At 37.0% G+C, this 15054-nt stretch overlaps 1 protein-coding gene across 50 annotated transcripts in view; it reads left to right on the forward strand.

Moving 5' to 3' along the window:
* TRDN (triadin) overlaps positions 1 to 15054 on the forward strand; it is a 950114-nt gene that overhangs the window by 658310 nt on the left and 276750 nt on the right. For all 50 annotated transcript variants that reach the window (XM_053710723.1, XM_053710722.1, XM_053710726.1 and 47 more), the window contains exons 37-38: positions 12817 to 12864; positions 14673 to 14720. In XM_053710723.1, coding sequence (XP_053566698.1) covers positions 12817 to 12864; positions 14673 to 14720 — 96 coding nt within the window. The remainder of the gene's footprint in view (positions 1 to 12816; positions 12865 to 14672; positions 14721 to 15054) is intronic.

Here is a 15054-nt window from a genome sequence, read left to right on the forward strand (position 1 = left end):
AGAATGTACACATCCTTTTTATGTTCATACTTTCTGAGGCACCACCTTTTTATCTAAGCAAATGCAAGAGATTACAGTGCTTATACATATCAGTCTGTGATTGGCTGTCTGCTGTCACATGATACAGGGGATGGGGAAATTAAAAAAATAATGATTTTGTCTGAAAAAATGTACGGCTTTTTTTTTAATTCAAAATATTAAGTGTTATTGTATTGAATTTCTATAATGCATTTGTTGATTATGCAATTCTTTAATTTTCCTTTAACTGGTGTATTAGAAATATGTGTATCTGTAGAGAATATAAATATGCATATTATTAGTAACATGTTTCCTTGCAATGTCACAGGAATCCGGAGCATACCATCATTTTCTAGCCTGCAATATTCAGAGTGATGTGTTTTACTACATTAAGCATGTGATCCCAAACACACGTTTTTTTTAATAGTTTTGTTGTTTTTGTTTTAATGACAAGGATGGAATCTAAATAATTGTGCTATTTTTTTTATTATTCAAATAAAATAAACTGCAATTCAGATTTTCTGTTCATAAGTTATTAAACACAATTTAAGTCTTAAGAGATAAATAACAGATGAATAATAATTGTTATCAACCTTTGCAACATCATATACAGGGAGTGCAGAATTATTAGGCAAGTTGTATTTTTGAGGATTAATTTTATTATTGAACAACAACCATGTTCTCAATGAACCCAAAAAACTCATTAATATCAAAGCTGAATATTTTTGGAAGTAGTTTTTACTTTGTTTTTAGTTTTAGCTATTTTAGGGGGATATCTGTGTGTGCAGGTGACTATTACTGTGCATAATTATTAGGCAACTTAACAAAAAACAAATATATACCCATTTCAATTATTTATTTTTACCAGTGACACCAATATAACATCTCGACATTCACAAATATACATTTCTGACATTCAAAAACAAAACAAAAACAAATCAGTGACCAATATAGCCACCTTTCTTTGCAAGGACACTCAAAAGCCTGCCATCCATGGATTCTGTCAGTGTTTTGATCTGTTCACCATCAACATTGCGTGCAGCAGCAACCACAGCCTCCCAGACACTGTTCAGAGAGGTGTACTGTTTTCCCTCCTTGTAAATCTCACATTTGATGATGGACCACAGGTTCTCAATGGGGTTCAGATCAGGTGAACAAGGAGGCCATGTCATTAGATTTTCTTCTTTTATACCCTTTCTTGCCAGCCACGCTGTGGAGTACTTGAACGCGTGTGATGGAGCATTGTCCTGCATGAAAATCATGTTTTTCTTGAAGGATGCAGACTTCTTCCTATACCACTGCTTGAAGAAGGTGTCTTCCAGAAACTGGCAGTAGGACTGGGAGTTGAGTTTGACTCCATCCTCAACCCGAAAAGGCCCCACAAGCTCATCTTTGATGATACCAGTCCAAACCAGCACTCCACCTCCACCTTGCTGGCGTCTGAGTCGGACTGGAGCTCTCTGCCCTTTACCAATCCAGCCACGGGCCCATCCATCTGGCCCATCAAGACTCACTCTCATTTCATCAGTCCATAAAACCTTAGAAAAATCAGTCTTGAGATATTTCTTGGCCCAGTCTTGACGTTTCAGCTTGTGTGTCTTGTTCAGTGGTGGTCGTCTTTCAGCCTTTCTTACCTTGGCCATGTCTCTGAGTATTGCACACCTTGTGCTTTTGGGCACTCCAGTGATGTTGCAGCTCTGAAATATGGCCAAACTGGTGGCAAGAGGCATCTTGGCAGCTGCACGCTTGACTTTTCTCAGTTCATGGGCAGTTATTTTGCGCCTTGGTTTTTCCACACGCTTCTTGCGACCCTGTTGACTATTTTGAATGAAACGCTTGATTGTTCGATGATCACGCTTCAGAAGGTTTGCAATTTTAAGAGTGATGCATCCCTCTGCAATATATCTCACTATTTTTGACTTTTCTGAGCCTGTCAAGTCCTTCTTTTGACCCATTTTGCCAAAGGAAAAGAAGTTGCCTAATAATTATGCACACCTGATATAGGGTGTTGATGTCATTAGACCACACCCCTTCTCATTACAGAGATGCACATCACCTAATATGCTTAATTGGTAGTAGGCTTTCGAGCCTATACAGCTTGGAGTAAGACAACATGCATAAAGAAGATGATGTGGTCAAAATACTCATTTGCCTAATAATTCTGCACTCCCTGTAGTCCAGTAAGATTTATCATTGGCACTGAAGGTTTACATTAAAAATTAAAAGCATTTATGCCATTCATGTAATAATATATCAAGACATCCAGTCATTGAGTTTTCTATCAATGTATATCCCTTATTGTTCCTTGTTAATTAATAAATTAAGCATGTCCATGGAAAGATTGTTAACATTTATGAATCAGTTTAATAAATATTTTTGTGTTTTCTTACACAGTGATATATGATTGCAACTTATGTGTAGCTATATTTTTCTTGCTTTTTTATATTTTATTTTTTTATTTTATAGATTTTGTATTACAAACAGTAAGAGAAAAAAAACACACCACAAAAAGGGAAATACATAAATATTGGTATCATGTATTTACACAACAGATACACACCACAATATATAAAAAGAAAAGCCCAAAAAAGAAGAGAGGGGTACAAAAGAGACACCATTTTTAAAAGCACTAACATATTAAACCAAAATGTCTCCTGCAATTGACCAAGGGCAATAATCTCTACACCATACAAGTATACACCATAGTTTTTTCTATACAGCCAACTTATTGCCTTATTGTCTAGCCTCAATCAAGTTATGCAATATAAATCCAGTTATTTCCCCCAGTATCCACAATTACTAATGTCACCTATTAAGGGTGCCAAGATTTGTTTCTGAACTGCAATCTCTAAGACCTTAACGAAGCCGTGCCATTTCCAAATAAAATTTTCTAATCTTTGTTCTCTTTCATACATAACATCGAACACCTCAATGGACACTTGTTTCTTTAAGGACTCTACAGTCTCCTTAATATTAGGGACGCTGGGGGAAAGCCAAGATCTCAGGATACATTTCCTTGTTAACATTATTACCATAACCACAAAAACCTCTGATTTTTTTTTTCTACTGCTCAATTGACCAAGGTTATAACATTTTTAAAATTTAGATGCAGCTTTAATTTCAGTACTTAAGCAGTCCAGTAACTTATTTTAGCCCATAACTTTTTAATATTTGGGCAATCCCATAAATAATGTTTGAGATCTGGGTTACCCAGTTTACATTTAATGCATTCATTCTTACAGTTAAACCATCTGCTAACAGCCTTTGGTGTCACATAAAATTTATGAACTATTTTAGTTTGTGATTCCCTAAAGTATGCATCACATGTAACTTGGTGGATAAGTTTTAGACTTTTGTGCAGCTCTTCTGTAGAGACCCCCTCGCCTATCTCCAAATTCCAGGCCTCTGAAAGTTTAGCTAGGATCTTGCCCTTATTTGAGTCTAACAGAGCTTCATAAATAAACAAATATGTATATTTTCCTTTCTTAAACATTAAGATTGATTTATCCAAGCAATGAGTTTCCTATAACGAGGGGTGATTTTGCAGTAGATTATTAATGTAATGTAATTATTAATGTAATGAGTAAAGAGTCTGGTATCTGTACCTTATTTTGTAACTCTTCAAAATATATTTTTTTTTTTGGTAAATTTATTAAATCTCCTGTTGTTTTTATATTTATCTTATTCCACTTTTTAACGAACCCTGCGCACCTTCCTGGTAGAAATCATGGATTTACCTTTATAGGTTAGAAAATTGAAACATAATGCTGGGCTCCCAAAACTTTATGAACTTTCTGCCAGGCCCTAAGTATACTCTCATACATTATGTTTTTTTCTAATTCCAAGCGCTATATCCTTCCATTTTTGATGTAATAGCGAAGCTAGTGCTATATCCTCTAGAATAAGCTCATCCATAGCCTCAATATAAAACTGCTCTGTCCCCAGAAGCCAGTCTAGTGCTACCTTTGTTAATGCTGCAAGATAATAATAATGAATATCTGGGATACATAATCCCCCATTTTCCCTCTTCATCTGTAATTCTTTTAAACTGATTTGTGTTTTTTTTCCTTCCCATAGAAAGAGATTAAACATCTTATTCAGTCTATTAATATTACTTTTGGGGATTATAATCGGAGCCATATTCATGGGGTATAATAATTTTGGGATAATCAGCATCTTTATTAAGTAAGCTCTCTGGGTAACCCTTTCCACCATATAAAATACAGTTTGATGACTTCATAAATCCGACCAAAGTTTAATTTATACCATTCATTTGGATTATTGGAGATACAAATACCCAGATATGTTAGATATTTTTAAATTTTAATAAAAGGTAAATTTTCAACTTTTATTACTTTGCTTTTGCTAAGCCACAAGATCTCTGATTTATTCTCGTTTATTTTGTAGCCTGAGAGCCGTCCAAATCTCTTAATTACTTGAATTATATCCTTTAGATGTAATTCTGGATCTTGTAAAAAAAGCAACATATCATCTGCATACAGCACCAAATTAAAGCTAATCTCCATCTTAAAACCAAAGGGGAATTTATAAAGCTTGACAGCCAGGGGTTCCAATACTAGGTTGAATAATAATGGCAATAAGGGACAACCTTGCCTTGTTCCCCTTTCTAAGGTAAACCTTGGGGATGTCTCTCCATCAACGGATAATAAAGCCACTGGTTTATTATAAATGTTTTTAATAAGGTAAAGGAAGGCTCCCTGAATATTATATTTTTTTAAACAGGAGAATAAAAATGGCCATTAGACCCTATTGAATGCTTTTTCAGCATCAAATGCTAAGAGGCCAGCATTCTTCTTAGCTTGTTCTAATGACTGTTTTTTTATTGAGTAGCCAAAAATGGTTCACTATATATAACACTTTTCTCATGTTTTTTGCTGAGGATCTTGCTTGAATAAAGCCTGACTGGTCATTATGTATTAGTGAAGGTAACAATTTTTTTAGTCTGTTAGCTAATATTTTTGCCAATAACTTGTAATCTTGATTAAGCAATGAAATCGGTCTGTATGAGGCCACTTTAAGAGGATCTTTCCCAGCTTTTGGTATGACTATTATGCATGCAGCTGAAAATTCTTGAGAGGGCTGAATTTCCCACTGATTTATATAGGTTAAATAATTCTATCATGTTGGAGACTTGTATTTTAATTATTTTGTACCATTCCACAGGAACACCATCTGGTCCTGGTGCTTTTCCTATTTTTAGCTCTTCTAAGGTTTTACTAATTTCCTCTATTGTGATTTCTGCATTTAGATCTTCCTGCTGGTCCTGTGTAATTTCTGGGAGGTTAATTAAGTCTAGAAAAAATTTACATTAGTTTTTTTATATTACTATGTTTTTCTGATGTGTATAGTGTTTCATAAAATTTATGAAACTCTTCCGCAATATCCTCTGATTTTGTCTTAATTCCCTTCTCTGCTTCTATTTGCAGAATTTGCTTCCTATATTTACGATTTTTAACTAGACTATGTTTTGCCAATGTTTTGCAAAAAACCCTTCTTGGACCAGTTATAATCACCGGAATAGTTATTCCCTTTGTAAAGTGCTACTTCCTTTGTGAGATACAAACTTTGATTGTGTCTTAGTAGTAGTTTAGTGGATACATTATAAAATGTTTCGCTCAATCATGCAAATGTCAGTCTTAAGTATGGTTAGGGTACTCACCCCTCAGGGTATTTTTAATTTCATACTTTTGATGTACACCACTTCCAAATTCGGCGTTTCTCCTCTGTCTCACTGGCAGCACTTATTGTAGTCACGTAGGATGAAGTCACTTCTTAGCTTAGTGGTCACAATAGTGACTGCGGTCGGATTATTGCATCAATATTGTTCAAGTCTATGAAGGTTCCTGCGTACGCTGTAATTAAGTGCAGATGACCGAAATAACCTCAGGTGCGCGGAGGAACAGTTTACAGCTGTAACTAAAAAGCGGATACTACTTGGCAATCTAATAGTGGCTTCTCCTAATCAGCAACATGTAGCAAAAGTGATGTCATCCTACGTGACTACGATCAGTGCCGCCGACGAGACAGAGGAGGATCGCCGAATTTTGAAATGTTAATTTTTGTATGAACTAATAATAAAGGATTGCTGTTTTTAAGTCCTGTGAGTGCCTTTCTGCATGTATATATATATATATATATATATATATATATATACACTCCAAAGAAATAACTTGCGCCTTGTCTGATTCTCTTCAGGTAGAGACTTCCTTGGAGGAGATCCAAGATAAGATTAAGGCTCTGAAGTTAGCCAATTCCTTTATTTCTGATGCTACCATGCAAATTATAAAACTGGGAGCCAAGCTATCTGGCTTTGCAGTGCTAGCCCAAGGTCATCGTGGATGAAATCTTGGTCAGCTGATGTTACCTCTAAGTCCAAGCTTCTGGCGCTTCCTTAAAGAAATAAGATGACAAGCTTTCGGAAGAATGTCTCCCTTTTTCAAGTCTGAAGCCATTCTTCCGAAAGCTTGTCATTTTATAAATGTATAGTTAGTCCAATAAAAAAGTATCATTGCTCAATGCAATACTCTTGTTATTTTGATATCTAAATCTCTGGACTAACATGGCTACTCCAATCAACATCAAGCAACATGACTTATATATATATATATATATATATATATATACTGTATTTATATAGTTCCAGAAGGTTTAGCACTCACTAGCCCTTTAAAGTCCGGGGTGCTCAGCAAAATATTTGTAGACATCAAAGAAAATGGCAGGCACTCTCTGTGTTTTTAAGACCATAATTTTTAATCCATAGTAGTGACGTTTCAGGGTTTTACCTGAATGTAAGATGTAAGTCTGAAGACTGGGGTAAAACCCCGAAACATCACTACTATGGATTAAAAATGATGGTATTAAAAACACGGAGGGTGCCTGCTATTTTCTTTGAGAGAGATATATATATAATAACATTTTCTTCTGAGTGAGGAACAATGCTATTTCAACTATTTATTAACATACCTTTGGCTTTGCGTACCTTCGGCTTATCTTTTGAGCGAAAGCAGAACAAAATGTTGTAGCTTTCCTCATACAAGTCTATGGAGAGAGGGACTTAGTGCAGCTATGGTCTCTGACCTTCAGATGTTAGTGTGCCTGAGGCTTTTGCTCAAGTGATAACTTTTGACCTTTAACTTGTAATGCGAGCACAAGAATGAGAGCACTTTAAATTAACTTAAGCTGTGCCAGTGCTCAATATCATTATGCTTTACTTGTAATCTAGCCCAGGGGTGTCAAACTGGCAGCCCACGGCCTCATGCGGCCCACAAGCTAATTTTGTGTGGCCCACGCCACCTCCATGAAAAATTATAGTATGCTTATTACTTAAAGAGCGAGTGCGCTTACTGTTAGGGATGCACATACATTAAAACCCCTCAGTCTTTAAAGGGACACTAAACACCTGTCTTCTGATAATCCCTAAAACCTAGTTTTTCTTATTAATAAAAATAAAATAATCACTGCTGACTATTTTATATGCTCCTCTTACCCCAACTGTTGAAGGATATTGTTTTAAAATACAGCACTGATCCACTGCTGGATTCTCCTATGTAAGCTGCTATATTGTAAAACACGCTACAGGCAGGGGCAAAGAAGTCTCATGCTCATGGTGCAGTCAAGGACACAAACGGCTATATTAAATACTTAGATTATCACATCTGTGTGAGCTGCTGTGACTGAATAAACATTTATTAGAGTATAAAGGTATTAGATTTAGCCATGTATGTATAATACACATAATATGCATCTTAACTTTAATAAAATGATCATTAAGTACTGTTTATTTGTGTTTCTAACTCCCCCCACAGTTAAAACTTCAAACTGCCGTTTTTAGCAGGGGGCGGAGTCAACCACCGAGCTGAGCAGACGCAGAATTCAGGAGCTCCTGCTCTAATAATTCACCAAAAGCCACTAAATAGCCCCAAAATACCATCTTACATGATAAAATGTAGGCAAGACCTACTAACAAACTCTCTAGTACACATTTTGAAGCAATTCATAAACAGCTACGAGGTCAATAGCAGAGGCAAGGACATAACGAGGCCCACGGTAGAGAAGGGCCGACCATCTTTACTTCAAAGCTCTTAACTCCTGCATCTAAATCCAGCATCTACAGGCATTTAAACTATTCTCTCCTCTCTACGGCTCACGCTGAGACTCTAGATCTGCTCCCACATCAATCTGAGAAGATGGACGCTGCACTTATGGATGCTTTGGTAACGTTAGGACACCGCATGGACATCCAGTTCGGCATCCTCTCCCAAAGCCTATCACTTAGTCAGGAGGATTCATTTGGTCCCCCAGAGGGGGATTTTGATCACTTACCCCCTCGGGTTTATCGTCAACAGGACATGACAGCTGATGGGACCTCTCATAACCCTCCCACGTTACCTCTGCTGCCTGCCGCTACTCACACCAATCTCTGCCACTCACCCGGCGCATACTCCAGAGCAGCCAGTTGGAGCGGGGGTTGGAGCTGTCATAGCCGCGCTTCACTTCCCTGAAGTGGGTCCAACTAAACCCGGATCTTTGATAGCCACGCATCTTCTTTTCTCTGAGAGGAGGGCCGATGACAACTGGAGGGTCTGGTGATCAGGCCGCAAAACGGGACTCTCTCTTTGGCCCACGACACAGTCTGGCGGTGAGCATGAAGTGTCCACACTAATGCATCTTGAGCATATTGACAAAAAGCCTACTCGTCATGGCCGGTTAGACCCCAAGGACCGGCCATGTCACACTGGTCTTCAGAGGTTGCGGCATGTTGGCACAGATATGGCGCAGACTTTTGACAGCGCTCTCACAGAGGGAGCGACCTCATACTTCAATGCACAAAGCAAAGGTTTTCACAGGAGCCCCCGCTGCCAACTAATGCTTCTTAACATTCGGTGGCTATCTCATAACTGGCTGCAGTGCTCCCTGAACTATATGGACATAAGGAATCGGATACAAAGGAGAGGAGTGGGTTAATCAAGCTACAACTAATGACACTATACAACGGGGTACCTAGTTACCCGTTTATCGCTTACATGTCTCAGCCCTTCATAAACACCACCCAGCAATTACCCCTTATTGTCTATATAACATGTCCCCCTCTTCCCCACCCAGTACTCTAGGTTTCTGGTCTACTTTTTACAGCTCGAGTTATGATTTTTGATAATTTCCCTGTTTAGTGATATCTTTCCATTGTATTATGTGACATTTCTTTAATTTACTATTTTATATGTTACTGAACTCCTAATTGAAATGTTGACACCTTATTGTTCAGCTCCACATGAGAATAGCCTTCACTTTTTCATTACGGCACCCCTAGTATCATCTTAGGGTTCGCATATATGTATAGTTTGTTTAACCTCAGTTATTGCCCACACATTAGATGTCACCAGGCGGTCACCTCTAGAGGGCGATGTTTGTGATCTCACTTCAAACCTAGCTTTAGGCTACAGCTTAGTGCAGAGGGAATGAACACATTTTTCTGCATATCAATTATGCTGGGGGGTGATAGTATATAGCACTATTTATAACATGGAGACATACGTTACAGACACACTGTTGGGATGTAATAGTGCTGATCTTGAAGTAGCGACGTGATGCAACATATGGCCGGGGCTACCTGATCCATCTTACTTTGTTTATCTCCTAACTTCGCATAATTAAGCTCTCTTCAGAGAGGTAACCCTACAAGTAGATCTTATTCTGCTCTTCCTCACTTCTTAGATCAATATCATATTTTTGATCCCTAATATTGCAGTGTTCTTTAAATAACATCTGTAGATCACATGTTTGCTTTCTGCGAACAAAACTACCCATAGGTCCATAACCAAACTAGTGAGCTCTACACTTATACACATAGGGTATAAACCTACTGTTGCCTTCCAGTATATCCTCTCCAGAACATGCAGAATCATACTCCCTTTGCACTGAAATAGGACTATAGTTAAATGTATTTCGAATGCCAACATACGAACACTTGTTACAATTTCATTATTATGCTAGACCCCCTAGCCGTACATAGCTTGCCTTTTGAGTCCTCATGTAGTTCCCAGTAGAGATTCGAGCACTGAAACCTCCCCCTCCTATCTATGTAAGAGACTTGCAACCAGTCTCTGCTTCTATTCCTCAATGTCTATAATATAGTCATCTTTAAATCTGTTTCCTTATCTTTACTATATTGTTAGTGTCTGGTTTAATGTCCTGGATGGATCTATGACGCATACCTTAAGGTAGTTCCAATATAACTGGCTAGCAGACATAAATCAGTTTTCTTATAGTGTATATCCTGGTGCTACCCTAAATATTTAAACCTATCTTTGATGTTGGATATGTTTCTACTTGTTTGAAAAGCACGCTATTTAAATATCCCCAAACAATACTTTTCAGTTCAAGAGCCTGCATTAGCTCTACTGTGGTCTCTCAATACATATTATAAAGGTCACGGCTGGGCTGTGCTAACTGGGAAGGCACGGCTCAGCATATTAGATAAATGAATTACCTCAGTTTGGATATACAAGTAGTAACTAATATTATACATGGTGTTAGAGATATCAGATTGGGCTGGTGCTTTATTTACCTCTGTTTTTTATATACTTAGTTATCCCCTCCTGTTTGTATCCTTCTTAGGAAACTTTACTTATTTCTACATACCCCAGCTTAAAACTACCCACGATGTGTTTAGAGGATAAATATATTACGTAGTGTATACTAAAGATCTGTGTTCTCAGAGTAGTTATGACTCTGACATACTAACTGGCTCCGCCCCCCACCCCCCCTATTATATTTTGAGCGTCTCTCGTCCGCTGTATCCCCCTTCCCCATAAAACTATAGAGCTACCTCCTCCCTAGCCTTACCCCTATCTGAATAGATACCTCACTCTTTTTCTTATATAGCTAGGAGAGGACCATTCTTGTGTATATTACATTTATAATTCTCTATAATAAAACTGAAGTCTCTTTATGGTATAACCCACATTTTATAGCAACGTGTGAGATATAGAAATGCATTACTTTGCTAATTATGTTGTGTATACATTGATCTGTAATCGTTTTGGGACATACCCCATATCCTGTTTCTGTTTATGACTTCAATAAAAATCATTTAAAAAAAAAACAAAAAAAACTTCAAACTGCCCACTAGTTTTAGGTTTTAAGAAAAGCCGTTTTCTTCAGGCAGCCAGGCACTATAATCTGTGTAATTTATGTGTTGTAATCTCCGTGGGGGAAGAGGGAGAGGGAGGCTGTGACGCTGCATTTACTCTCGGTGCAGAAGATTTCTGCTTTTCAAGAGTTCTCCTCTGTTTATATAAATCACTAAGGGCTGACAGTTGCACAAGAGATCGTTTAGCAATTAATGTCTCTTTCAGTGCAGATGATCATTGCTAAACGATCTCTTGTACAACTGTCAGCCCTTAGTGATTTATATAAACAGAGGAGAACTCTTGAAAAGCAGAAATCTTCTGCACCGAGAGTATATGCAGCGTCACAGCCTCCCCCTCCCTCTTCCCCCACGGAGATTACAACACATAAATTACACTGATGATAGTGCCTGGCTGCCTGAAGAAAACGGCTTTTCTTAAATCCTAAAACTTGTGGGCAGTTTGAAGTTTTAACTGTGGGGAGAGTTAGAAACACAAATAAACAGTACTTAATGGTCATTTTATTAAGGTTAAGATGCATTTTATGTGTATTATACATACATGGCTAAATCTAATACCTTTATACTCTAATAAATGTTTTTTCAGTCACAGCAGCTCACACAGATGTGATAATCTAAGTACACTGTATTTAATATAGCTGTGTGTGTCCTTGACTGCACCATGAGCATGTGACTTCTGTGCCCCTGCCTGTAGCGTGTGTTACAATATGGCAGCTTACATAGGAGAATCCAGCAGTAGATCAGTGCTGCATTTTAAAACAATATCCTTCAACAGTTGGGGTAAGAGGAGCATATAAAATAGTCAGCAGTGATTATTTTATTTTTATTAATAAGAAAAACTAGGTTTTAGGGATTTTTTATCAGGCGTTTAGTGTCCCTTTAATGTGTAACATTGTTATTAAAAAGAAAAAGACAAACACAGATAAGTGCCTAATGATTTATTTGACACATGCAGCACTTCTTTATATGTGTTCATTACTATGGCAGCACTGATTTCACACATCCTTTCTGCCCATTCCTTTCCATAATTTTCTCTTTAACTAAAATCACATACTTTATATTTGATAAATATATATTTTATATGTATTTATTTTATATTATATACAACAGGTATATGTCTATCACTATATACACAGTGGGTCACTATGCCAACAGCATTGCGATCCAGTATTTATAATGCAGAAGAAATGTTATACAATGCACATGCATATGTTTAACTGTGAGTGTACCCGGAACGGGGTTGCTAAAGAAAAAAATAGTACAGACTCTGGGAGAGTAACCCGATGGAGCTTGTGTGTTACCTTCTTAAAAGCATTAGAGCACTTTCATCAGGCCAGAGTGAGTTAATTTGGAGTTACAGAACACAATCTTTTGAAATGTATACAGTTATAGCAAATGCCACTGCACTGTTTAGCAATGACAAGATATGTAGGTAGTGTGCGGCCCACGTGAGTATGGAAAATGGCCCTCGACTCAAATTAGTTTGACACCCCTGATCTAACCCTTAGTCATTAAAGCAGAAATATAATACACTTTTGTGCTAGAATGCACCTCTAATAATGTCCCAATTAACACTTTATATTAGCTGTTTTGTGCTGCTATTATTAACAAATTAATATTATTTTTCTTAGAAACACCAGCAAAGAAACCTGAACAAGAATTAGCAGAACAGACAAAAGGTAAACTTATGATATAGTAAAATATTTTTGTAAAGGGGACATATAAAACAGGTTATTTATTGTGTTGTAGAACAAGCATTTTCAGTCCACATTATTTATATGATACTTTTAAAATCTCTAAATTACTCCACCTTATTACCTTTATAACTTTAACTAAGAATAGATAAAATCCTCACTCTTTCGATTAAATTCTTATCCATTGAGTTAAAACCATATATTTATATATTTGTTGTGCTGCTGATTGCGTATAGCAGTTGCACTAGCTACTACTTTAAATTTATTTAAGTTTAATCTGCTGTCCAACTGCTCCTCTGCTGCTCTGAAGGTGTTCAATAGAAAATAGTAGTTGAACTTTTTTTATTAACAAACTAATTCTGAAAGACCTTGATTTAACTAAAATAAATTAAACGTTCATGATTTATATAGGAAATACAATTTTAAACAACATTCCAACTTACTTTTAGCATCACATTTGCTTTGATTTTTTTTTGTCATTCTTTGTTGAAAGCTAAACCTAGGTAGTCTCATATGCCAGCTTCTAATCTCTTGTAGGCCACTTCTTATCTCAGTGCATTTTCACAGTTGGACAGCACTAGTTTATAGGTGCCATATAGATAACATTCTGCTCACTCCTGTGAAGTTATGTAAGAGTTAGTAATTGGCTAAAATGCAAGTCTGTCAAAAGAACTGAAACAAGGGTGCAGTCTGCAGAGGGTTAGATACAAGGTAAATAATTAAAATTCTGGAGTAGACTTTCCCTTTAACGATACCTTTAAGGTCTATCCACAAATATTCAACCTGCGTTTTGGAAAAAGCCAGACAAGATTGGTTAAAAATATCAGCTATCAACATTTATATATACAAAAATGATAGGGGTGTTTGCATTTTATTAATTTTATTTAATTAGTTTTTCATTTCCAAATGAAAATAGTAATGATTGACAGCTGTGTTTTTAAATATCTTCACACCTGATGCTTGCTATTTTTAGGTTATTAAATATAAGTTAATAAATGAAATTCTGGCAAAAGTCCCTGACTTTTGACGTCACGTTCAAATTTGTTACAATTCTATTCTTATTGAAAAGCTAACTTGTCATACCTATAGTAGCAATCCTGATGTAATATATTTTTGTAGAAAGTCAACTTGAACTGACATTGGGCGCCATGTACTAAGAGGCGGGCGGACAGCTTCTTAACTCGCAAAGCTGTCCGCCCGCCTCCGCTACACACGGGCAGCGGATCTATTGATCCGCTTGCCCGTATGTACCATTACACACTCATCGGAGTGTGTAATGCCCGCCCCTTCAATCGCGCGACCAATCACGCGACTGAAGGGGCTGTCAATCACCGAGAGCGAGCGTGCTCTCGGTGATTTTGCTTCGCCACCTAAGAGGTGGCGTAGGCTGTAGGAAGCAGCGGTCTAATGACCGCTGCTTCTTACATTGCGGGAAGCAGGCTCGCATATGCGAACCTGCCCCGCAAAGGTTCCGGAGCAGCTTTCGCTTCTTCGTACATGGAGCCCATTGGCTGTGCAACTCTGCCTTACATCTAACATTCTTTTGAGAATAGCTGACATAGCATAAGTTGGTTCACAGTCAGTACATATGCAGAACAATATATATATATTGCTAAATTTGTTGTAAAATAAATATTGTTTTGCCCTCCTACATGCAATGAAACCAACGCCTTTCAGTACAGCAGTGTGATAAATAATTGTGTCCTTTAAAATTGAAACTTGTATGCACAAACATTACACACACAATATATTAAACCCCTAAGAAACTAACAAATTAATATTATATCCAATAGAGACATTGAAGAAAAAACACGAGAAAAAAACAACACAACCATCAAAAGGTAACTATCATTAGTGCAAAACATATTTAGAGGTAAAGTATATCGTATGATTCAGATGCTTAGTTCCCAGGTCTAGAAATACCTAGAATGGGTGAATGTCTTCTTTTGACATTTAAATATCACTAATGTTCTCCTTGACATTTATTCTACAGTTTGAATGTTTTTGTAGAATTAGTGATAACATTTGAATAACATGTTATTATTCTAATATTACATTTAAGCTGAAGTATTTGAGAATCAGCATTTAAATATAAGTATCTGAATATCTGTTATGTCATATTTGAATGTTGCATTCAGCGTTATTTTTAGAAATGTTTCCAATTTACTTCTATTA

Source organism: Bombina bombina, chromosome 4 (genome assembly GCF_027579735.1).
Source record: "Bombina bombina isolate aBomBom1 chromosome 4, aBomBom1.pri, whole genome shotgun sequence".
Classification (NCBI taxonomy): Eukaryota; Metazoa; Chordata; class Amphibia; order Anura; family Bombinatoridae; genus Bombina; species Bombina bombina.